Below are 24,962 nucleotides of genomic sequence, written 5' to 3'. Positions count from 1 at the left end.
TGAATCCATTTAAATGATTATTCTGCCCTCTAAAATAATTTATAGCTGGCAACATTGACTTATGGCATCAGCAGGCTATGCGTCTTACAGGGGGACCGGGAAATCTGGTCACAATGCATACACAGTGGATGAATAAAATACATTTTAACAACATGTGTACATTTACATTACATTTAAGTAATTTAGCAGACGCTCTTATCCAGAGCGACTTACAAATTGGTGCATTCACCTTATGACATCCAGTGGAACAGCCACTTTACAATAGTGCATCTAGATCTTTTAAGGGGGGGGGGGGGCAGAAGGATTGCTTTATCCTATCCTAGGTATTCCTTGAAGAGGTGGGGTTTCAGGTGTCTCCGGAAGGTGGTGATTGACTCCGCTGTCCTGGCGTCGTGAGGGAGTTTGTTCCACCATTGGGGTGCCAGAGCAGCGAACAGTTTTGACTGGGCTGAGCGGGAACTGTACTTCCTCAGTGGTAGGGAGGCGAGCAGGCCAGAGGTGGATGAACGCAGTGCCCTTGTTTGGGTGTAGGGCCTGATCAGAGCCTGAAGGTACTGAGGTGCCGTTCCCCTCACAGCTCCGTAGGCAAGCACCATGGTCTTGTAGCGGATGCGAGCTTCAACTGGAAGCCAGTGGAGAGAGCGGAGGAGCGGGGTGACGTGAGAGAACTTGGGAAGGTTGAACACCAGACCGGCTGCGGCGTTCTGGATGAGTTGTAGGGGTTTAATGGCACAGGCAGGGAGCCCAGCCAACAGCGAGTTGCAGTAATCCAGACGGGAGATGACAAGTGCCTGGATTAGGACCTGCGCCGCTTCCTGTGTGAGGCAGGGTCGTACTCTGCGGATGTTGTAGAGCATGAACCTACAGGAACGGGCCACCGCCTTGATGTTAGTTGAGAACGACAGGGTGTTGTCCAGGATCACGCCAAGGTTCTTAGCGCTCTGGGAGGAGGACACAATGGAGTTGTCAACCGTGATGGCGAGATCATGGAACGGGCAGTCCTTCCCCGGGAGGAAGAGCAGCTCCGTCTTGCCGAGGTTCAGCTTGAGGTGGTGATCCGTCCTCCACACTGATATGTCTGCCAGACATGCAGAGATGCGATTCGCCACCTGGTCATCAGAAGGGGGAAAGGAGAAGATTAATTGTGTGTCGTCTGCATAGCAATGATAGGAGAGACCATGTGAGGTTATGACAGAGCCAAGTGACTTGGTGTATAGCGAGAATAGGAGAGGGCCTAGAACAGAGCCCTGGGGGACACCAGTGGTGAGAGCGCGTGGTGAGGAGACAGATTCTCGCCACGCCACCTGGTAGGAGCGACCTGTCAGGTAGGACGCAATCCAAGCGTGGGCCGCGCCGGAGATGCCCAACTCGGAGAGGGTGGAGAGGAGGATCTGATGGTTCACAGTATCGAAGGCAGCCGATAGGTCTAGAAGGATGAGAGCAGAGGAGAGAGAGTTAGCTTTAGCAGTGCGGAGCGCCTCCGTGATACAGAGAAGAGCAGTCTCAGTTGAGTGACTAGTCTTGAAACCTGACTGATTTGGATCAAGAAGGTCATTCTGAGAGAGATAGCAGGAGAGCTGGCCAAGGACGGCACGTTCAAGAGTTTTGGAGAGAAAAGAAAGAAGGGATACTGGTCTGTAGTTGTTGACATCGGAGGGATCGAGTGTAGGTTTTTTCAGAAGGGGTGCAACTCTCGCTCTCTTGAAGACGGAAGGGACGTAGCCAGCGGTCAAGGATGAGTTGATGAGCGAGGTGAGGTAAGGGAGAAGGTCTCCGGAAATGGTCTGGAGAAGAGAGGAGGGGATAGGGTCAAGCGGGCAGGTTGGCAAGTCTGAAAATGTGGGCACAAATAGAATGAGGACAAGATGAGGACACAGGATGCATGTTATAACCAGGGGTGTATTCATTATTCAAACGTTTTGTAACGAAAACAAGAATTTCTATTGAAAAAAATATTGTAGGTCCTTCTCCGTTTCTTTTCAACCTAGCAACAGGTAGGGCTCAAAACAGGCTCTGCCCCACCTGCCCTGAATGACGACTGGCCTCTGGAATCAATAGAGCTAGCTTTGCAGCATCTTTTCTTAGTTGCCAAATAGCACAAATGTCATGTAGCTAAGTATCTCAATAGTCATTTCTTAAACCCTCAGAGAACCACACTAAGCTTATGCTAGACGACGCATACTACTTCAACCCAACCCAGTGGGGCGGCAGGTAGCCTAGTGGTTAGAGCCTAGTGGTTAGAGCGTTGGGCCAGTAACCAGAAAGGTTGCTAGATCGAATCCCCGAGCTGACAAGGTAAACATCTGTCGTTCTGCCCCGGAACAACGCAATTAACCCACTGTTCCTAGGCCGTCATTGTAAATAAGAATCTTAACTGACTTGCCTAGTTAAATAAAGGTAACATTTTTTTTTTTTTAAAGGCAGCGTTGTAAAATAGCAATAACACTTGTTATAATTCACAGTTTAATTACCTCCAACAACAATGCAACTATCATTGATGTTGATGCTATCCATCTGGTCAGTCAGGCTGGCTGCAATCGCTCACAAAAAAATCTATTCTAATGCAACTTCATATTCACATTTGGGAAAATGCAAGGTATGGATGGAAATGTTTTGTTTTGGTGGAATTGTTTTGTTTTGGTCTCTAGCGTTCTTCCTTCCTTCGGCAGGTGTTTACATAGAAAAGAACTATAGCGGCACACTTTGACCTCTAGATGGTGCATTGTGATCACAGTTTTAGTGGTGACAGGGGAAACATTAACTTTCTCTGCACTTCTGATTCACGCTCCAGACATTAAAATTCAAACACCAGTAAAATGTGGGTGAAGCAGATTATTTGATGAAATTTGACCAATTTAGACCGTTGACTACCCAGATAGTCTTACCAATGTCTTGCCAGTTAGCAAACACTCTCCATACAACATTTTCCCTATGTATCAGGTGTACAACACCGGTGAGACATGTGTGCTATCTGGGTATAATATATGTCATGACATCCAATCAAACAATCTAATGTCTCAGAAAAAAGGGTAACACTTGAAGTCTTGATAACTTTGCAGCATTTAAATAAAGTCACAGAAAAAAGTAAGGTATGTAGGTAAAGTCCAGGTATACGTTTTATAACTTAAGAATCCATAACTACTTGGAACTCTGTAATGTGGGTCATATTCATTCATAGGTCAAACTTACAGTATGAGTATTACCTAGGAAGCCCGTGTTTAAACATTGAAATTGCTTGAGTCAGTTGTTTTCCTGCTTCCAAGAAAGCACCTGGCATACTCATAAACATCCACCGTAAAAGCAAAAGCAACAGCAGTCGACCTCTCTTCAAACTTTATTCATACATTATGTAATTGGCACAAAGCCAGCTGTCATTTTGTAATGGATTTTACAAGCAATTTCAGGAATGAGCTATGTGTGTGACCCTTTATTCTGAGATTGTTTACCAAATTTGTCTTCAACCCAAAATTAGTTTGACTCATGTTTGGTGTTTTACGGAATATTTTATTCATGCTACGGTTTCTCACTGGGCGCTTTTCTCATTGCAAAACAGCAATACCACCCACGCGAAGCTACAGAATAACAGTTCTGATTAGAATTCCATTACACTTCCGTTTCTATGCCCTGGTGCATGTCTCATCCGGTATGAATTGATGAAGTGCTCGGGAATATTGGTAACACTTTTCTAAAAGCTGAATGGTATAATGCTTTATGAAGCCAGACACAGGGACACTGCATGTACACAGCTGGCAACATGCCCTGCATGTCCTGGGAAAAGCAAGGCCTTTCACCCATATTCCCCACTCAAAATCAAATCAAATTGTATTTGTCACATGAGCCGAATACAACAAGTTACAGTGAAATGCTTACTTACAAGCCCTTAACCAACGATGCAGTTTTAAGAAAAATAAGTGCTAAGGAAAAAATAGATAAGGAAAAAATGAAGGAAATAAAATAGTTAAAGATCAACAGTAAAATAACAGAGTCAATGTATGGAGGCACAGTTTAGTTGATATAATTGAGGTAATATGTACATGTACGGAGAGTTAAAGTGACTATGCACAGATAATAAACAGAGAGTAGCAGCAGAAATAGTCTGGGAAGCCGTTTGATTAGCTGTTCAGGAGTCTTATGGCGAGGGGGTAGAAGCTGTTAAGAAGCCTTTTGGACCTAGACGTGGCGCTCCTGTACCGCTTGCCATGCGGTAGCAGAGAGAACAGTCTATGACTAGGGTGGCTGGAGTCTGACAATTTTTAGGGCCTTCCTCTGACACCGCCTGGTATAGAGGCCCTGGATTGCAGGAAGCTTGGCCCCAGTGATGTACTGGGCCGTACGCACTCTGTAGTGCCTTACGGTCGGAGGCCGAGCAGTTGCCATACCAGGCAGTGATGCAACCAATCAGGATGCTCTCGATGGTGCAGCTGTAGAACTTTTTGAGGATCTGGGGACCCATACCAAATCTTTTCAGTCTCTTGAGGGGGAATAGGCTTTGTCGTGCCCTCTTCATGGCTGTCTTGGTGTGTTTGGACCATGATATATTTTTTAACATTTTTATTTAATTTTTTAGGGTGGATCAGCTTAATATTGCGGAAAGATTATTGCTTCCATCAATGTAATTGTCTGCATCATTTCCAATCCCCCATATCTTTTTTGGTAAATATATATATATCCATATACATACACGTACATACCCATACGTATACATATGCATACATTAACATTCATACATATACACAAATATACATACATATACCGATATAGATATACTTGCTTTTTTTAGAATATACCTTTATTATTCCCCGCAAACCCTACCACCCTTCCCCCAATTGGAGTAAACTAATAAACAATAGCACTTAGGCTTCTACCTTATATATATTATACACATTTTACAGACACAATCTATTTTTACAGACACAATCTATTTTACAGTGGTTATATTTTGTTTGTTTTTAGTCCTTCCTCTATTTCTGATGTCCATCCAGTTTGATTTCTATTTGCAACTGTGCTATTTCACAACATTTCTGAACCAATATACATTTTATGTTTTACATTAGTTATCTTGTTATTAGTCCCACCCTTCAGCTCCATTCAACCCCTCCCATCTATCTCTAAACACCATCCATTTTGGATTTCTATTTGCCATATATTTTTAAACTGTGCTGTGATGCTTCACAAAAGTACTGAACCTTTCTATTCTCATAGCTTCTACAGATTGTAAATTAAAGATAATTTACCTAAACCTAAAGGGGAGGGTCTGGGTGGGCATCTATCCACGGCAGCGGCTCAGGCGTGGGACGCAGACCCCGCTCTCACCCCACTTTGGTGGCACCTCTGGTGCGGGGACTCTCGCCGCCGACCCCGGACTGGGGACCCTCGTTGCGGGCCCCGGACTGGAGGCTCCGGGCTGGAGGCCGTCTCTGGAGGCGCCGGGCTGGAGGCCGGCTCTGGAGGCTCCGGTCTGGGCGCAGGCACAGGACTCACCAGGCTGGGGAGACATACAGGAGGCCTCTTCCTTGGCCGAGGCACCGGATACACTGGGCCGTGGAGGCGCACTTGCGGTCTCGAGTGCAGAGCTGGCACCACCCGTTCTGGCTGGATGCCCACTTCCACCCGGCAAATGCGGGACGCTGGCACCGAGCACACCGGCCTGTGAATGCTCGGCTGAGACACAGTGCGCATCACCCCATAGCACGGGGCCTGACCAGTCACATGCTCGCCACGGTAAGCACGAGGAGTTGGCTCAGGTCTCCAACCTGACTCTGCCACAATATTTGGAGGGGGCTTCCTTGCCAGCCGTGTTCGTCTCGCCGACTCCATCCTCTGGTATCCCTCTTCGCACTGCTCCATAGAATCAAAGGCGGGCTCTGGCACTCTCCCTGGGTCGACCGACCACCTCTCTACCTCCTCCCAGGTTGTCACATACCCCTGGCTACGCTGCTCCTCCTTACCATGCTGCTTTGTCCTTTGGTGGTGGGAAGTTCTGTCACGGCCGTTGAAGGATGGGGACCAAGGTTCAGGGTGGTAAGCGTACATTTTGTCTTTATTTAGAAAAGACGCCGAGCAAAACAACAAACACTACAAAAACAAACTGTGAAGCTCAAAGGCAAAGTGCCCTAAACAAAGTCAACTTCCCACAAAGAACGGTGGGAAAAAAAGCTACCTAAGTATGGTTCCCAATCAGAGACAACGATAGACAGTTGTCCCTGATTGAGAACCATACCCGGCCAAAACATAGAAATAGAAAATCATAGAAACACAAAACATAGAATGCCCACTCCAACTCACGCCTTGACCAAAACAAAATAGAGACATAAAAAGGATCTCTAATGTCAGGGCGTGACACTGCTGTCAGGTTTTGGCCAAGACTGTTCGGGTTTTGGTCACTAGATGTCCCCATTGCACATTTTTGTACCTTTTGTTTTTCTTGCTCTAATTATTGTTTGCACCTGTAGGTCATTCCCTTGTTAGTATTTAAACCCTGTGTGTTCCTCAGTTCCTTGCTCAGTGTTTGTAAGTTAGCACCCAGCCCCAGCCCAAGCCTTGTTTTATACAGATATTTCTCTTGTTGGATTTTCCAGAGGTTCTCTGGTTTAGTTCTTGTGTATTATTTGAGTAGTCTTTTGAGGTTTGTTTTTCCCTGCTGTTTTTTACCACTTTGTGGAGTTTCTTTTGTATTTTGGAGGATTTCCATTTTGTGCCTCTTGGCTTTATTTTTGGACATTGTGGATTTAGTTTCTTTGCCTGAAGATTTTGTTCTTTTATTAAAACCACCATCTCTAGTACTGCTGTGTCTGCCTCATCTTCTGGGTTCTGACGATTATTAGTGACTGTTTCTCGCACCGGGTCCTGACAACTGCAGCGTTAGTTCTAGGCAAATGTTGCAATTCCTCAGCCATTCCTGGACCTGTGACCAAAAACGAGTTACATATGGACAGTACCAAAATAAATGATCTAATGACTCTGCCTCCTCACAGCAAAATCTGCAAAGCTCGGAAGATTGTATCCCCCATATACAGTGGGGGGGAACAAGTATTTGATACACTGCCGATTTTGCAGGTTTTCCTACTTACAAAGCATGTAGAGGTCTGTAATTTTTATCATAGGTACACTTCAACTGTGAGAGACGGAATCTAAAACAAAAATCCAGAAAATCACATTGTATGATTTTTAAGTAATTAATTTGCATTTTATTGCATGACATAAGTATTTGATCACCTACCAACCAGTAAGAATTCCGGCTCTCACAGACCTGTTAGTTTTTCTTTAAGAAGCCCTCCTGTTCTCCACTCATTACCTGTATTAACTGCACCTGTTTGAACTCATTACCTGTATAAAAGACACCTGTCCACACACTCAATCAAACAGACTCCAACCTCTCCACAATGGCCAAGACCAGAGAGCTGTGTAAGGACATCAGGGATAAAATTGTAGACCTGCACAAGGCTGGGATGGGCTACAGGACAATAGGCAAGCATCTTGGTGAGAAGGCAACAACTGTTGGCGCAATTATTAGAAAATGGAAGAAGTTCAAGATGACGGTCAATCACCCTCGGTCTGGGGCTCCATGCAAGATCTCACCTCGTGGGGCATCAATGATCATGAGGAAGGTGAGGGATCAGCCCAGAACTACACGGCAGAACCTGGTCAATGACCTAAAGAGAGCTGGGACCCCTGCTCAAGCCAGCGCATGTCCAGGCCCGTCTGAAGTTTGCCAATGACCATCTGGATGATCCAGAGGAGGAATGGGAGAAGGTCATGTGGTCTGATGAGACAAAAATAGAGCTTTTTGGTCTAAACTGCACTTGACGTGTTTGTAGGAAGAAGAAGGATGAGTACAACCCCAAGAACACCATCACAACCGTGAAGCATGGAGGTGGAAACATCATTCTTTGGGGATGCTTTTCTGCAAAGGGGACAGGACGACTGCACCGTATTGAGGGGAGGATGGATGGGGCCATGTATCGCGAGATCTTGGCCAACAACCTCCTTCCCTCAGTAAGAGCATTGAAGATGGGTCGTGGCTGGGTCTTCCAGCATGACAACGACCCGAAACACACAGCCAGGGCAACTAAGGAGTGGCTCCGTAAGAAGCATCTCAAGGTCCTGGAGTGGCCTAGTCAGAGTCCTGGAGGTGCACTGCCAGAGCCCTGCAAAATGACCTCCAGCAGGCCACAAATGTGCATGTGTCAGCATATGGTCTCACAGGGGGTCTGAGGATCTCATCTCGGTACCTAATGGCAGTCAGGCTACCTCTGGCGAGCACATGGAGGGCTGTGCGGCCCCACAAAGAAATGCCACCCCACACCATGACTGACCCATCGCCAAACCGGTCATGCTGGAGGATGTTGAAGGCAGCAGAACGTTCTCCGCGGCGTCTCCAGACTCTGTCACATGTGCTCATGTACTCAGTGTGAACCTGCTTTCATCTGTGAAGAGCACAGGGCGCCAGTGGCGAATTTGCCAATCTTGGTGTTCTCTGGCAAATGCTAAACGTCCTGCACGGTGTTGGGCTGTAAGCACAACCCCCACCTGTGGACGTCGGGCCCTCATACCACCCTCATGGAGTCTGTTTCTGACCGTTTGAGACGACACATGCACATTTGTGGCCTGCTGGAGGTCATTTTGCAGGGCTCTGGCAGTGCACCTCCTTGCACTAAGGCGGAGGTACCGGTCCTGCTGCTGGGTTGTTGCCCTCCTACGGCCTCCTCTACGTCTCCTGATGTACTGGCCTGTCTCCTGGTAGCGCCTGCATGCTCTGGACACTACGCTGGCAGACACAGCAAACCTTTTTGCCACAGTTCGCATTGATGTGCCATCCTGGATGAACTGCACTACCTGAGCCACTTGTGTGGGTTGTAGACTCCGTCTCATGCTACCACTAGAGTGAGAGCACCGCCAGCATTCAAAAGTGACCAAAACATCAGCCAGGAAGCATAGGAACTGAGAAGTGGTCTGTGGTCACCACCTGCAGAATCACTCCTGTTTTGGGGGGTTTCACCATTTGTCTATTCCATTTGCACAACAGCATGTGAAATTTATTGTCAATCGGTGTTGCTTCCTAAGTGGACAGTTTGATTTCACAGAAGTGTGATTGACTTGGAGTTACATTGTGTTGTTTAAGTGTTCCCTTTATTTTTTTGAGCAGTGTATGTTTGTAAACACAAGTAACACAATGATTGAGTGTCTATATAGCTGTACCATGATATTTGCATTGTTACTAAGTAAACCAATTGGTCCCCACTATTCCACCCTCTAAAAGCCCTCCTCATCCCGAGTTGGGTTGTCATCCCAACGCCCGGCAGACCACCCCCCACATCCCATAGCCCTGAAGAGACTGGGATCCATCCTTCGAAAAGTGCACACAGTGCCACTCACAGAACAGAAGTAGATCAACCGCCAAATGCATTTCTATCGCCCTCACCTCGATTTGCATTATGTATAGCCATCAATTTTTAAAATATATATTTTTTAAAATCCTGTTTATCTTATTTTCCATAATTAGCTATTAATATTTGTAGTAATGTAGGCAATTTATGCAAAGGATTTTACCTCTCACCAGTCTCGCCATCACCAAAATTACATTATTGCAAGCAATTATTTTTTAGCAAACAATAATTGTGAATCATCCTATATTGTCCCTAACATCTTTTACTCCCTCGCAATAGTTGTGGAATACACCCACACACTCATACACACTCATCATACACACTCAACCCCTTTCCCCCACACAAACATAGGCTCACATTTTCAACAGTTGCACCATCCCAGAGCCCAACTCAAGAAAGGTCTTGATTTACAAATGGATATACAGTTGCAGCAGAGAAAGCCTGCAAAACTGTGCAATTTTTTTTGCCAGAAATGGGGATTTTATTAACCATTGTCACGTCCTAGATGATGGAGGTCAGATGTACCCCTTTCCCCTGAAACACCCACAACACGGTCCCCCGTATTGACCATATTCCAAAGCATCTCCATGCAGTCAGACTTTTGACTTTGTGCCACCAGGGCCACAATAATATACCCCCTCTCATGATAGTTTGTTGGTGATGTGGACACCAAGGAACTTGAAATGCTCAACCTGCTCCACTACAGTCCCGTCCTTGAGAATGGGGGCATGCTTGTTCCGCCTTCACCTGTAGTCCACAATCATCTCCTTTGTCTTGATCACGTTGAGGGAGAGGTTGTTATATATAACTTGTTATAAGCATGTATGCGCCTTTATGATGTCTTATAAGGGTTATATAATATATCTCTCTATGTATCATATTTTGAACTGACTCAAAATGGCTGGTATTTAGTTAGGATCATTACTTATGGGATAATGATAAGACATAGGATCTACATGCTAAAAAGATGACAGTTGTTGAGAAAGCGTTCCTGTGACCCATGGTTGCAGGGCCTTCAGTCCTTGTCATGGTTGAAAAGAACCCAAAGCAATTAAGCATGTGTGTGCATGCATGCGTGCTTGCTCCTGCATGCATGCATGTAGGCCTATGCTGATGCCCCTGGGCCCAGGACTGTGGGGGGCACAAGAGGAAGCAAAAAAATATTTAAAAAAAATATATATACTGTATATAGTATATATACTGCATATATTACATATGTAGTATATATTTTGTCTTTTTTTTTACTGCAACTGCCAATCACAGGAGGACTCAAGAGCCCACTCGCAATGAGTGTAGACAGCTTGCTGCTGCCACTCTGCTAATCATTATATGGGGGTGGAGAGGAGGTAGGAGACCCACATGGGTAACTGGCAGGCCCTGTCTTGATTGTGTAATTGATTAATTTAAAAACTGCATAATAAATAAATGTGACTGATCAATTGTGTGAGTCAGGGGCTGGGCCCAAGAGGCAAAAGAATAAACAAATAAAAAATGTGGTTATTTTGTTTTATAATATTTTTTTATTCAACCACAGGAGCCCGCTCTCAATGTTCAAAATACACCAGAGAGCATAATTTAGCTACAGAGGATCAATAGTTTCTTAAAAAATACTGTGGATTAAGTTGTATCACAAGCACATAAAGGTATCTGACAAAAATAAAGGAAACCCCAACATAAAGAGTCTTAAAAGGGTGTTGGGCCACCATGTCCTGCCAGAACAGCCTCAATGCACCTTGGCAATAAATTCTACAAGCGGACCAACCATGCCAGGAAAATGTATCCTTTATTTTGGCAGTTACCAGTATGCCTACCTTTGGGAAGGCCACAGTTTGGGCAGCGTGCACCAAATATGCAGTGGTGTAAAGTACTTAAGTAAAGTAAAAATACTTTCTAAAGTACTACTTAAGTTGTTTTTTTTGGAGTATCTGCACTTTACTATTTATATTTTTGACAGCTTTTACTTCACACATTGTTAAATAAAATGTGGTACTTTTTACTACATACATTTTCCCTGACACCCAAAACTACTCGTTGTAGCAATGTTGATATATTATTGAAACACTTGTTACATTTTGAATGCATAGCAGGACAGAAAAAGTAAAATTCATGCACTTATCAAGAGAACATCCCTGGTCATCTCTACTACCTGTAACGGCTGTCGTAGTCGTTCTCCTCCTCAGACGAGGAGGAGCATGGATCAGACCAAGATGCGGATTGGTAAGTATTCATTATTTAATGGAAAAACAACAAACACTACAAAATACAAAAACCAACAAACGTGACTAACCCCAAACAGTCCTGTGTGGCCCAAACACTGACACAGGAACAAACACCCACAAAACACAAGTGAAACCCAGGCTGCCTTAGCATGATTCTCAATCAGGGACAACGATTGACAGCTGTCTCTGATTGAGAATCATACCAGGCCGAACACAAAATCCCAACATAGAAAATCAAACCTAGACCAACCCACCCAACTCACGCCCTGACCAACTAAAACAAATACATGACAAAGGAAAACAGGTCAGGAACATGACACTACCTCTGATCTGGCAACTCATTAAACACAACTGCTTTGTTTCTGAATGATGTCTGACTGTTCGAGTGTGCCCTGGCTATCTGTAAACAATTGTGCAGTCTGGTTTCCTTAATAAAAGGAATTTTAAATCATTTATACTTTTACTTTTGTACATTTTTGCAATTATATTTACTTTTGATACTTAAATATATTTAAAACCAAATACTTTTACTATGGTAGAATTTCACTGGGTGACTTTCACTTTTACTTGAGTCATTTCCTATTAAGGTATCTTTACAAGTATGACCTTGGGTACTTTTCCCACCACTGCAAATATGCCTTGTGGTTATAGACATATAACCCATAGAAGGGTTTTGGAACCTCTTACTCTAGCAATTCGAATGTTATACTCATGGGTGCCCTTGCAATGTATGCCAGTCCTGACTTGAATGGGAACTGCCATCTATGGATTATATTTAGGGCTGGTTTCAGAAACCGAGGGAAAAACGTAGTTTGGAAAGAAAATGCATATAGCTGAAAATACTTATCTGTCTGTAGAACCGTTAGAATATTTTTTTTTGCTAACAGCAGCACTGTTTTTCAAAGTAGCGCATCTTGAGATAGGTAACAGTAGTAGCCTAGTAGGTCCGTGAGGTCCATGAGTAGCCTAGTATGGCTATTACCTTCATCATTAGGTGAGGCGGCGGTAAGAAAGCCATCGCCAACTGCCCCTCTTTCAACATAGCCTAGATGTACGTTTTTATTACTTCTAAACAAAATTACTTTGTTGGGTTATCATACGCTTATAATGATGTTTTGATAATTGCTTGAACAGTCGCTAAGATTATATTTGCTTGTGATCTTTGCAAAATAACTATTTTGGATGCAGAAGCTGTTAGCTAAAATGCTAACGTCATTGATATAGGATAGGCTGTCAAGTTAACTCATTTAATAGTAAAAGCTAGGCACAGAGCCATTTTACTGGTTGAAGTTGGAAGTGTTTTATAAATTTAATGCAGTTGATTTGCGATGATGACACAACCATTCTATTAAGCACGAATTTCATCCCAGCTTTACAGTTAAATTATATTCCAAAAGTAGTGTGAAATGCACTCATATGCAACATGTAAATGGAGGTTTTTGTTTTGCTGGCGGTCTATAAGAACTCCCCCTTGTTCTGGCACCCGCCATCAATTTGCGTACCGGTTTTTGTCAAGAACTGCAACGGCGCTGGGTTTTCCACGCTAAAGTTTCCTGTGTGTATCATGAATGATCCACCACCCAAAGGACATCTATCCAATTTTACACATCTGTGGGAAGCATTTGAATAAACATGGGCCTAAATCTCGGTGGAGCGCTTCGACACCTTGTAGAGTCCATGCCCTGACGAATTCAAGACCAATTGATCTCAGTTTGTCAGTCAGAGTAGCCACTCATTTATGTAATTTGTCTGTTATTAAAAAATATTCAGCTATTGTCTTTTGTCATGTAAATTACGTAGAATTGCATGAAAAAAACAAAGCCATGGGGCCAATGATTTCTTAATTCGGCCAGCCTATGCTGGGAACTTTAGAGTCCGTATGTGTCACGTTCCTGACCTGTTTTCTGTTGTTTTGTATGTGTTTAGTTGGTCAGGGCGTGAGTTGGGGTGGGCATTCTATGTGTTGTGTTTCTATGTTGGGGTTAATGTGTTGCCTGATATGGTTCTCAATTAGAGGCAGGTGTTTGACGTTTCCTCTGATTGAGAACCATATTAAGGTAGGCTGTTCTCACTGTTTGTTTGTGGGTGATTGTCGTTTGTCGTTCGTGTATGTAGTCTGTTCCTGTTCGTGCGTTCTTTGTAATTTGTAAGTTCTCAAGTCCAGGTCTGTCTACATCGTTTATTTTGTTTTGTAGTTTGTTGAAGTGTTTTCGTGTTTCGTCTTTACTTTAATAAATATCATTATGTCCACATTCCACGCTGCGCTTTGGTCCAATCCCTGCTCCTCCTCTTCAGACGAAGAGGAGGAGAATGACCGTTACAGTATGTTAGTTATCAATATGTTGTTTTGGATGCTGATTTGATAATAGCAGTGGATGTACACTGAACATCACCCCTCATAAATGCAGTGCTGGCTACTTTTTCTAAGTGGGTTTCATGGAATAACAAACCGGAGGAAAATGTATGTAGTTCTTTTTGATAATGTTGGGGATGATTTCATCTCTCCAGATGAAATCTCGCGTCTTGTGACGGCCGGCCGCCCAACAACCTGCCCGCTTGACCCTTTCCCCTCCTCTCTTCTCCAGACCATTTCCGGAGACCTTCTCCCTTACCTCACCTCGCTCATCAACTCATCCTTGACCGCTGGCTACGTCCCTTCCGTCTTCAAGAGAGCGAGAGTTGCACCCCTTCTGAAAAAACCTACACTCGATCCCTCCGATGTCAACAACTACAGACCAGTATCCCTTCTTTCTTTTCTCTCCAAAACTCTTGAACGTGCCGTCCTTGGCCAGCTCTCCTGCTATCTCTCTCAGAATGACCTTCTTGATCCAAATCAGTCAGGTTTCAAGACTAGTCATTCAACTGAGACTGCTCTTCTCTGTATCACGGAGGCGCTCCGCACTGCTAAAGCTAACTCTCTCTCCTCTGCTCTCATCCTTCTAGACCTATCGGCTGCCTTCGATACTGTGAACCATCAGATCCTCCTCTCCACCCTCTCCGAGTTGGGCATCTCCGGCGCGGCCCACGCTTGGATTGCATCCTACCTGACAGGTCGCTCCTACCAGGTGGCGTGGCGAGAATCTGTCTCCTCACCACGTGCTCTCACCACTGGTGTCCCCCAGGGCTCTGTTCTAGGCCCTCTCCTATTCTCGCTATACACCAAGTCACTTGGCTCTGTCATAACCTCACATGGTCTCTCCTATCACTGCTATGCAGACGACACACAATTAATCTTCTCCTTTCCCCCTTCTGATGACCAGGTGGCGAATCGCATCTCTGCATGTCTGGCAGACATATCAGTGTGGATGACGGATCACCACCTCAAGCTGAACCTCGGCAAGACGGAGCTGCTCTTCCTCCCGGGGAAGGACTGCCCGTTCCATAATCTCGCCATCACGGTTGACAACTCCATTGTGTCCTCCTCCCAGAGCGCTAAGAACCTTGGCGTGATCCTGGACAACACCCTGTCGTTCTCAACTAACATCAAGGCGGTGGCCCGTTCCTGTAGGTTCATGCTCTACAACATCCGCAGAGTACGACCCTGCCTCACACAGGAAGCGGCGCAGGTCCTAATCCAGGCACTTGTCATCTCCCGTCTGGATTACTGCAACTCGCTGTTGGCTGGGCTCCCTGCCTGTGCCATTAAACCCCTACAACTCATCCAGAACGCCGCAGCCCGTCTGGTGTTCAACCTTCCCAAGTTCTCCCACGTCACCCCGCTCCTCCGCTCTCTCCACTGGCTTCCAGTTGAAGCTCGCATCCGCTACAAGACCATGGTGCTTGCCTACGGAGCTGTGAGGGGAACGGCACCTCAGTACCTTCAGGCTCTGATCAGGCCCTACACCCAAACAAGGGCACTGCGTTAATCCACCTCTGGCCTGCTCGCCTCCCTACCACTGAGGAAGTACAGTTCCCGCTCAGCCCAGTCAAAACTGTTCGCTGCTCTGGCACCCCAATGGTGGAACAAACTCCCTCACGACGCCAGGACAGCGGAGTCAATCACCACCTTCCGGAGACACCTGAAACCCCACCTCTTTTAAGGAATACCTAGGATAGGATAAAGTAATGCTTCTGACCCCCCCCCCCCCACAAAGATTTAGATGCACTATTGTAAAGTGGCTGTTCCACTGGATATCTTAAGGTGAATGCACCAATTTGTAAGTCGCTCTGGATAAGAGCGTCTGCTAAATGACTTAAATGTAAATGTAATGATTGTAAGTGTTATGTTGTGTGCAGTGTGTGAACCTAATCACGGTGTGCTTCCTTGAAAGCCTACTAAATGGCCAAGCCTACTAAATGGCCAAGCCTACTAAATGGCCAAGCCTACTAAATGGCCAAGCCTACTAATTGGCCAAGCCTACTAAATGGCCAAGCATATGTAAAAATATGACCAAAAGGTTTTACAAAAATATTCCAAAGCAAGCTTGTCCTCAAACAACTCTGTCAAATTGTTTTCCCAACACGACTGACAATAGTTATTGCCATAACACTAATTTATCCACTACCAGGATGGAAAATGTAAATCGATGGGGCTGTAAAATACTAAATCATATTATAGACTTGAGGGCAAATTAATTCTCTCCTTCCTGTCCCGGGCTTGTGAAGTTAATTTCTTTCTCCAGACAAGCGTCTAGTCTAGCCACTCCTCCGCATCCGTTACAGCTGCTGAGCACTCGCGCTATCCTCTCAGCCACGAGGTGTCCACGCGCAGTTCCCGGGTGGTGATTGGTTAAAGACGAAACAAACATCTTTTTCAACCAATGACAGTGATGTGCATGCGCTGAGCCATGATGTGCATTCTGCTTCCACATGCTCAGTTTAGGTGATCGACAACCCTGGTGAATCACTGGCTGGTGTCCTCATATAAAAGCTGCGCCTTCTTGGTTTATTGCGCACACTGATAACATGAGAGTAGGTAACACATGAGTTTAGTCGTACGCTATAAAGCAAGCATTTTGCTCTGCTTCACAATCGTAGACCTCTGAACCTCACTCACTCAATCATATTGACAGTCTAATTGAACAACAAAACTTCGAATTGGAATAGCTCTGAACTTCTTGCAGTTCAAATCTTCTTCGACTTGGATATCAATTAAATAGCGAACATGGTTGTTATGTCAAAGAGAGTGAAAACCTTCGAGGTTGTTTTCAGCGATCCTAGCAAGACTTTTTACTGCAGTGGAGACAAAGTAGCCGGGAAGATCCTGGTGGAAGTAGCTGAGGTGACGAGAGTCTCTGCTATGAAAGTGCTCGGAGTTGGATGCGCAAAGGTGGAATATGCCAAAGGAAAGCAGAAATGCCGAGAGGAGAATGAATACTTGAGATACGAAGAGGTTGTTCAACTTGATGACCAGCCAGCTGGTAAGATCCTCCTAGAATTTAACTTGTTTTCAAGTGTAGCCATGTGGATGCCAGTTTAGCTGGTGCTGCTGTCGATGATGATGAACTTGCTAGCTAAGGTTAGTGACTCGAATCAATTTCGTGATAATGACATGCATTTCAAATGTCACTAAGGGTCGAATTACAGATTAAGTTCATGTGAAATAACGTTATTAGGTTACTTTACCAAGCAGTTATATTTGCTGTTATTTAGACTGAAAGTGTCCCCTACTTATGAGGAGTCATTGATTTAGAGTTGAATTTCATGGAATGAACAATGCAAAAGATTATGGCAGCATTAACTGAGCAGTGTATGGTCAGTCGATACAGGGAATCCCCTTATGAGGTGTCAAGCATTTAGTATCTATGTTTCACCATACTTGGCAGAGTGGCATGGTGTCCTTGGCAAACCCCCAACACAAGCAGGAAGTTAACATAGCTGATAAAGTCCAGGTCTAGTATAATACAGGCCAGCTGTAAAGTAAAAATAAAATAAACCAACCTTTTGCCTGATTAGTGGAATTGGCAAGATAAATCACCTTTATTAAATAGTTTTCTTTTCATTTTCAGATCAAGATGGATCAGTTCTCCTTAGACCTGGCAACAAGTATGAGTACATGTTTGGATTTGAGCTCCCCCAGCAAGGGTAAGTCTCTGCATTGGCCTGTATTCTTTTATTGAGTCAATACAATATATCTTCCTCTCTGGGTCTGTGGCTCTGTCTTATCTTTACCTTTTTGTTTCCCCAAAGGCAGATTGTGTCTTCCTACAAGGGCAAGTTTGGCTATGTCCAATACTATGTCAAGGCCTTTATGGAGAGGCCTGCTCAGCCTGCCCTGGAGTGTAAGAAACACTTTGAGGTGGAGGAGCCCCTGGATGTGAACACACCAGATCTGTTGGTGAGTTCATCTCTCACTTACCGCAGCCTGAACTGCAAAAGTAGAAATAGCTGAGTTGCATGCTAACTTGCCACTTGAAGTCTGAAAGGAAACTCATCTTTAATAGTATTTCTGATACACAACATATGACATTTTGAAAGCATTAAGAGTGAGCAGTCTGCATAGCAGACTTTTCCCTTGAGCTATAATTTTAAATGTGGGATTAGTCGGGTCCTGACGTAAAGCTTCAGGTCGGGCACCTGTCATATCCTGCGCATCTGCCTTCCTTGTAAAGCCTTAAAGCATGGACAGATTTGACCACATGCAATTCAGGTCATAGACCCTAGAAGTCTTTAATTATTAAGTTAACTCGGCATTTATGTGGACATGAAGGAATAGAGATATTGAATTGGAGCTCTAAAAAACATGGTTAAACATCTGTTCAAGTGAGCCCCTGTGAAACCACTATTTTTCTTGCCCCCTCTTCAGTCTCCTACAGGTGGCATGAAGGAGAAGAAGGTCACCTGCATGTTCATTCCTGATGGCCAGGTGTCCCTGAATGCCAAGATTGACCGCAAGGGGTTCTGTGAGGGTGAAGACATCTGCATCTGCGCCAAGTTTGAGAACACCTGCTCACGGATTGTAGTCCCCAAGGCGGCCATCATCTCCAAGCACACCTACCAGGCCAATGGCAGGACCAAAGTCTTCCGGCAGAAGCTCTCCTCAGTGCGCGGCAACCACATCATCTCCGGCATGTGCGACGCCTGGCAGGGCAAGACCATCCGGGTGCCCAAGATCAAGCCCTCCATGCTGGGCTGCAACATCATCCGTGTAGAGTATGCCCTCATGGTGAGCATCTTGATCCCCCTCCAACTAGCATAATAGCATAGTGCTAATGGTTTTGGTGGTAAGCAGCCGTTTCTAGTAGCAAAGAACTTTCATTGGGGAAATTAAGTTTATTGATCAACCTTCAAACTAACTCATCATAGACATGCTTGTAATACTATGGTCATTACTGTAAATCTGCCAGATCCCTTCAGTTGGATAAGGGGATTAGCCAAGTGACCGCACTAGTTTAGACATGCAACCTTTTGAAATGGCCACTCGGCAAGTCTGGTTTCTAATGTTATCCCTTCCTCCAGATCTACATGCACATCCCAGGCAGCGAAAAGCTGATCCTGGAGCTGCCGCTGGTCATAGGCACAGCCGGCCTGGGAAGCCGCACCAACAGCATGAGCAGCACAGATGGCTCAGTCAGCAACGCCTCAGCCAGCTGGGTGTCCCTGCGCATGCCTTCTGCTCCCCCCAGCTACTGTGATGTCACGCGTGACTGCCGCCTGGACCAGCCCCTCACGCCCCTGCTGAATGACTACGATGGTGACGAAAGCCCCATCTTCATGCACGCCTCTGCATTCCAGTTCCCGAACCTACCTGCCTACTCTGAGGTGAGTGTCTCGAAAATAAATGCAGAGTGATTAAGTGATATCTCCATGATGGTACTAGTTGAAAGGTGATTGAATTGATGAACAGGTGATCTAACAAAGCGTCTCGTCTGTTTCAGGTTGATGAGGAGTTCAGTGGAAACGCTCACATGCTGCAGGTCTGCTGAACTACCTTGTCGCTTCCACAACTCTGGTCCACTGCACAAGGGCCACTTTCGGCACTTAGCTCACTTGAGTACAAGAGCCAAACTACTTATGGAAGAAGTGTTGGACGGACTTTGAGAAGTGATGTTGCGGATATCGGAGCTGGCCCTGCATCGAGAAAGGAAGAGGATGTGAAGTGCAAGAGGCTGAATTGTTCTTGTGCCCGTGCTGTCGGCAATCTTTGCCGCGCCATCTAAGCTGATCTTGTTCTGTTTCCTCCTGAACTGTTGCTGTTCTGGTTTCAGAACGTGACACTGCAGACCTTGTGGTTTGCGATGTCTTGTCCATTAGTTTCCCACCGGGGCCAAGCACATGTTGACAAGGCCCCAACTGATTATGTATAAGCTCTTTGCTTGTTGGGTGTCCGTCCTTCATAGTGTATAGTCAATTCATATAATTCCTGTATTTCATGAAAATTGGGATTTCATCTGAGGAACCATATTTTTGTTTATTTCTAAAATGAAAGTAAGCAATTTTGTTTGACAGACAGATGTTAAGAGAATATTTGTTGCTTTTGATAATTGCGGCATGTTGAGAGATATATTCTACCAAGGGACAATCGTGCCGAGTCCATATATTTTTCTGTACCAGTGTTTTTGAAAATGTTACTTCTATGTGGTATTGCACTTTTTTATGGATGCATATTGCTCTGTAACTGCCTACAGGAGATCTCCTGGTTTAAAAAAACAAACAAGGTTTCTGTTATGTTTGAGTGTCCAAAACAAACCTCAATATATTATGGCAAGGGCTCAAATTGTTTCTTATTCCAAATGAGGGCTGAATCACTAAGCCAAACTGGGGTGTATTTAGGCTTAACTCCTCGCACATGATATCAGACGTTGACTAATGAACGTATGTGAATATTATTGTCAATATATTTGGTTTCTCCTAGACAGTGTTTTACGGTGGGATGCCTAAGCAGGCCCTCAACTGAATGACCAAGACTGATCTGTGAGAACACATGCAATGCATCTTTTATATTTTGTCCAGATCATATTTTTTGTATTGTATGAGACCCTATGGGTTAGTATCTATTAATAAAAAGTTGAAATTAATTTGTCTTGTGGTACAAATCTAATGTGCATGACGACTACCTACAATCATTACGCCAAGTGTTAACGGTACCAGGCCACAATTGCTTATAGAGATGATCCCTTTGCTGAAAGGGAATTTTAATTAAAAGCCTTGGGTGGGATTCAAACTGTATTGCAGAATATCCTCATTATAGGTCAATTGAAATGTAAAGGCAATGTTCCTGCATTCACAATAAACTCATGTTGGCGCAATGGGAAAACGTTATATGCAGATCTGCCCCTAGTATTTACACAATGGTTCTGAAACCTTTGGTTTCACCAAATTCCATTTTATAACCAGTCATACTGACTTTTTAAAAACTTTTTATTGAACTTGTGCAACTACAGCTTCACGACTTTAGCACCTTTCAGAACTAAAATCGGACACAATTTTTCAAGAGACCACGATAACGAGCAAATATACTTGAACCGGGATTCAATCCAATTGCACTTTGCAATGCATGTTTTAAAGGCAACGTTACCCCATTCACAGTAAATGCTGCGTATGGCGCCTCAATCGGAAATGGCCTTTAAATGACACATTGTGCAAATCCACAATTGATTTAGATCCCTACCTTGCCTGTAAAAACTTCCCCTGCACTACCAACTGAACAAGGATAAACACAATTCTTTGGAAACATTCCCTTCATGAAATAGGTCAAGACAAACAGAAATACTCACTGTTTACCTAGCTAGAAAAGATACTTGAAAGGCATTTCAAATGAGAGTGGAGCTAATGCAGGCTTAGTTTAGTCGTGCTATGCATGGTGTATACACTATTGGGTTTGTGACCTCTGTCTCATCGTCTTTGGGAAGTTTGTACTTTTATCCTTTCAAGTTACTTCCATGTCTAGTGATCCCAATTATGTTTTGTAAATAGAGGGAGATCGAAAGAACACCTGTCCCCAGGTTTTTACCACTTCACCTTATAAAGCTAATCTCAGCAAAAAAAGAAATGTCCTCTCACTGTCAACTGCGTTTATTTTCAGCAAACTTAACGTATGAACATAAGATTCAACAACTGAGACATAAACTGAACATGTTCCACAGACATGTGACTAACAGAAATGGAATAATGTGTCCATGAACAAAGGGGGGGGGTCAAAATCAAAAGTAACAGTCAGTATCTGGTGTGGCCACCAGCTGCATTAAGTACTGCAGTGCATCTCCTCCTCATGGACTGCACCAGATTTGCCAGTTCTTGCTGTGAGATGTTATCCCACTCTTCCACCAAGGCACCTGCAAGTTCCCGGATATTTCTGGGGGAAATGGCCCTAGCATCACCCTCCAATCCAACAGGTCCCAGACGTGCTCAATGGGATGGAGATCCGGGCTCTTCGCTGGCCATGGCAGAACACTGACATTCCTGTCTTGCAGGAAATCACGCACAGAACGAGCAGTATGGCTGGTGGCATTGTCATGCTGGAGGGTCATGTCAGGATGAGCCTGCAGGAAGGGTACCACATGAGGGAGGTGGATGTCTTCCCTGTAACGCACAGCGTTCAGATTGCCTGCAATGACAACAAGCTCAGTCCGATGATACTGTGACACCGCCCCAGACCATGACGGACCCTCCACCTCCAAATCGATCCCGCTGCAGAGTACGAGCCTTGGTGTAACGCTCATTCCTTTGACGATAAACGCGAATCCGACCATCACCCCTGGTGAGACAAAACCGCGACTCATCAGAGGAGAGCACTTTTTGCCAGTCCTGTCTGGTCCAGCTACGGTGGGTTTGTGCCCATAGGCGATGTTGTTGCCGGTGATGTCTGGTGAGGACCTGCCTTACAACAGGCCTACAAGCCCTCAGTCCAGCCTCTCTCAGCCTATTGCGGACAGTCTGAGCACTGATGGGTCTCGGGCAGTTGTTGTTGCCATCATGTACCTGTCCCGCAGGTGTGATGTTCGGATGTACCGATCCTGTGCAGGTGTTGTTACATGTGGTCTGCCACTGCGAGGACGATCAGCTGTCCGTCCTGTCTCACTGTATCGCTGTCTTAGGCATCTCACAGTATGGACATTGCAATTTATTGCCCTGGCCACATCTGCAGTCCGCATGCCTCCTTGCAGCATGCCTAAGTCATGTTCACGCAGATGAGCAGGGACCCTGGGCATCTTTCTTTTGGTGTTTTTCAGAGTCAGTACAAAGGTCTCTTTAGTGTCTTAAGTTTTCATAACTGTGACCTTATTTGCCTACCGTCTGTAAGCTGTTAGTGTCTTAACGACCGTTCCACAGGTGCATGTTCATTAATTGTTTATGGTTCATTGAACAAGCATGGGAAACAGTGTTTAAACCCTTTACAATGAAGATCTGTGAAGTTATTTGGATTTTTACGAATTATCTTTGAAAGACAGGGTCCTGAAAAAGGGACATTTATTTTTTTGCTGAGTTTGTCCTAAATTAGATGGTTTTCTCCTTTTTGTCTGTCTAGCGTGGGAATCCAAAGCCATGTCAATTTGCTTATATTACCTGAATGCGATGGTTATCCTACAAGCCTGTGGCCAGACTATTTTGGTAATTTGGCCTTTTAACGCTTGATTGAGGGAGACAGGCAGATATGGAGTTTGGAGAGGACTCCTTAATTGTTTGTGCACTTGTCTGGTCAGTGATGGATTCAGTCAAGACTGAGGGCCCAAGAAGCATGAACAGGGGTCATTTTTCCTAAGCATATTCTCTGCTCTTTTGGTGTTGACGTGCCTGAGTGCTACTCCTGTGGGTAGAGCGATAAGGGCCGTCGCTTATCTTCTGTCCAGCAGCTCCACCCCCTCTCTTCTCTGACTTAACCTCTGAAGCCTATGCTTCAATTTCACTTTCTGTCTGAACATATAGGGTTGATCCTAAGTTGAGATCCGCAAGGCCTGACTCTTCAGACGTCATAGGGTACCCGGTCACATGACCTGGGGAGACCTTATTAACAAATTTGTTTGCTGGGCCCATCCCTCGTATCCATTCACGTTTGTGGACACATGGCCTCACACAGCTCTGTGAGGTCACACCAACTAGCTACGTTAGTAGTAGAAGTTCCCATCCTCATGCCGTGCCATGCTTTTCATTGCCATTTTGCCAACATCAGCACTAATGTACATGGGCAAACTGTTTGGTTTGGCCATATGTCATGGGTGCGTAGTTGCATGTACAGGTGTATACAACTTCCCTATGGTCAAAGGATGAGGGTGGCATAGGACAGATAAAACACTGTAATGTCCACCTTCTTCTGGAAACATTCCCAAAGTTAATGGTTGACCAAAGGGGTAGCAGATGGCGAACTGAAATGGTTGAAACCCGCCCACGCATATCGGTTAATGGCTGTTTCCCTTGAAATTGTTCCACTCCATTGAGTCACCATTACTTGCCCATTCTGAACTTAATGAGTGAGTATGGCTAATGTGGTGGCTGTGGAAGAAATATCAACAGCAGATAACAGAGCTACCCACATTAAAAAATACTATAAGAAATGTTATAAATAATATAGTATTCACTTTACTGTACTGTAGTATGCACTGTAGTGTTTTTGAGGACTAATATTGTAGTATTTACAGTTAAAGCTGCAATATGTATCTTTTTGGGCGATCTGACCAAATTCACATAGAAATATGAGATATGACATATTATAATATGTCATTATAATTGCAAGCAAGTTTAAGAAGTGGTAGATCTGTTCTATGTGTTTTTGCGGACATTACTGTAGTACTTACTACAGAGTTTTTGGGGGATAATACTGTAGTATTTACTATAATATTCTACAGTATAGTACAACATTATAGTAAGTACTACACATGATCGAGGGACACTACAGTGTGTAGTATAGTGTTCTACAGTATACTACAGTTTACTATAGAATTCTATTTAAACTGTAGTATTTTTTAATGTGGGTATGATGTGCAGAGGGCATGGCTCCCTAAAGATGAGATGTGGTAAGGGGCTGCGTAGATAACTCTGTCAGCTGACCAGAGTGGACACAGATAACAAACATTAAAAGACGTAACTGTTACGCACGCCTCTGAGAAGAGGGAACGCAACTCCCTGCTATAACTCAACTCTCTGAAGTGCAAGAGGTATGGACTGTAGGTGCGAGCAAGGATGACACAAAAGCAGATTTTACCGTTTACTTGGATTTATTTTCTTACACGGTAATATGGGGAAAAGGGGCTGGACGGAACCAAAGCAAAGAAAGTAAATATCAAAGTTCCCCCTCTCCTATCTAACCTGCCTACCCACTTAACTTACCTAACTTAACACCGCCTGGTGCCCTAACCAAAATACAGGGGGTGGTCCGCCCAGGTCTCACCTAGTGTGCCTAGACAGTAAATATACTACGGGTATATGTATGCCCTCGGGCCTCTTGCCTAAGCACTCCCAAAGTGCCTTCTCCTTCCCCCCT

At 44.7% G+C, this 24,962-nt stretch overlaps 1 protein-coding gene across 1 annotated transcript; it reads left to right on the top strand.

Moving 5' to 3' along the window:
- Positions 1-16,490: 16,490 nt before the first annotated feature.
- LOC129831114 (thioredoxin-interacting protein-like) lies at positions 16,491-20,562 on the top strand. Its single transcript, XM_055894176.1, has 6 exons — positions 16,491-16,965; positions 17,554-17,629; positions 17,735-17,882; positions 18,351-18,710; positions 19,004-19,306; positions 19,423-20,562. Exons 1-6 carry the CDS (start codon positions 16,710-16,712, stop codon positions 19,468-19,470), a joined length of 1,191 nt encoding a protein of 396 aa, XP_055750151.1. The 5' UTR covers positions 16,491-16,709; the 3' UTR covers positions 19,471-20,562.
- Positions 20,563-24,962: the final 4,400 nt, after the last annotated feature.

Source organism: Salvelinus fontinalis, chromosome 32, assembly GCF_029448725.1.
Source record: "Salvelinus fontinalis isolate EN_2023a chromosome 32, ASM2944872v1, whole genome shotgun sequence".
Classification (NCBI taxonomy): Eukaryota; Metazoa; Chordata; class Actinopteri; order Salmoniformes; family Salmonidae; genus Salvelinus; species Salvelinus fontinalis.
The sequence above is the reverse complement of the archived record's forward strand: the minus strand, read 5'-3'. Positions and strand labels throughout refer to the sequence as shown.

Excerpts from the sequence above, each read along its gene's own strand:
- LOC129831114 (XM_055894176.1), top strand. The coding sequence starts at position 16,710 with ATGGTTGTTATGTCAAAGAGAGTGAAAACCTTCGAGGTTGTTTTCAGC. Across the intron at positions 16,966-17,553 it reads ACTTGATGACCAGCCAGCTG|ATCAAGATGGATCAGTTCTC; the intron begins GTAAGATCCTCC and ends TTTCATTTTCAG. Across the intron at positions 18,711-19,003 it reads GTGTAGAGTATGCCCTCATG|ATCTACATGCACATCCCAGG; the intron begins GTGAGCATCTTG and ends CCCTTCCTCCAG.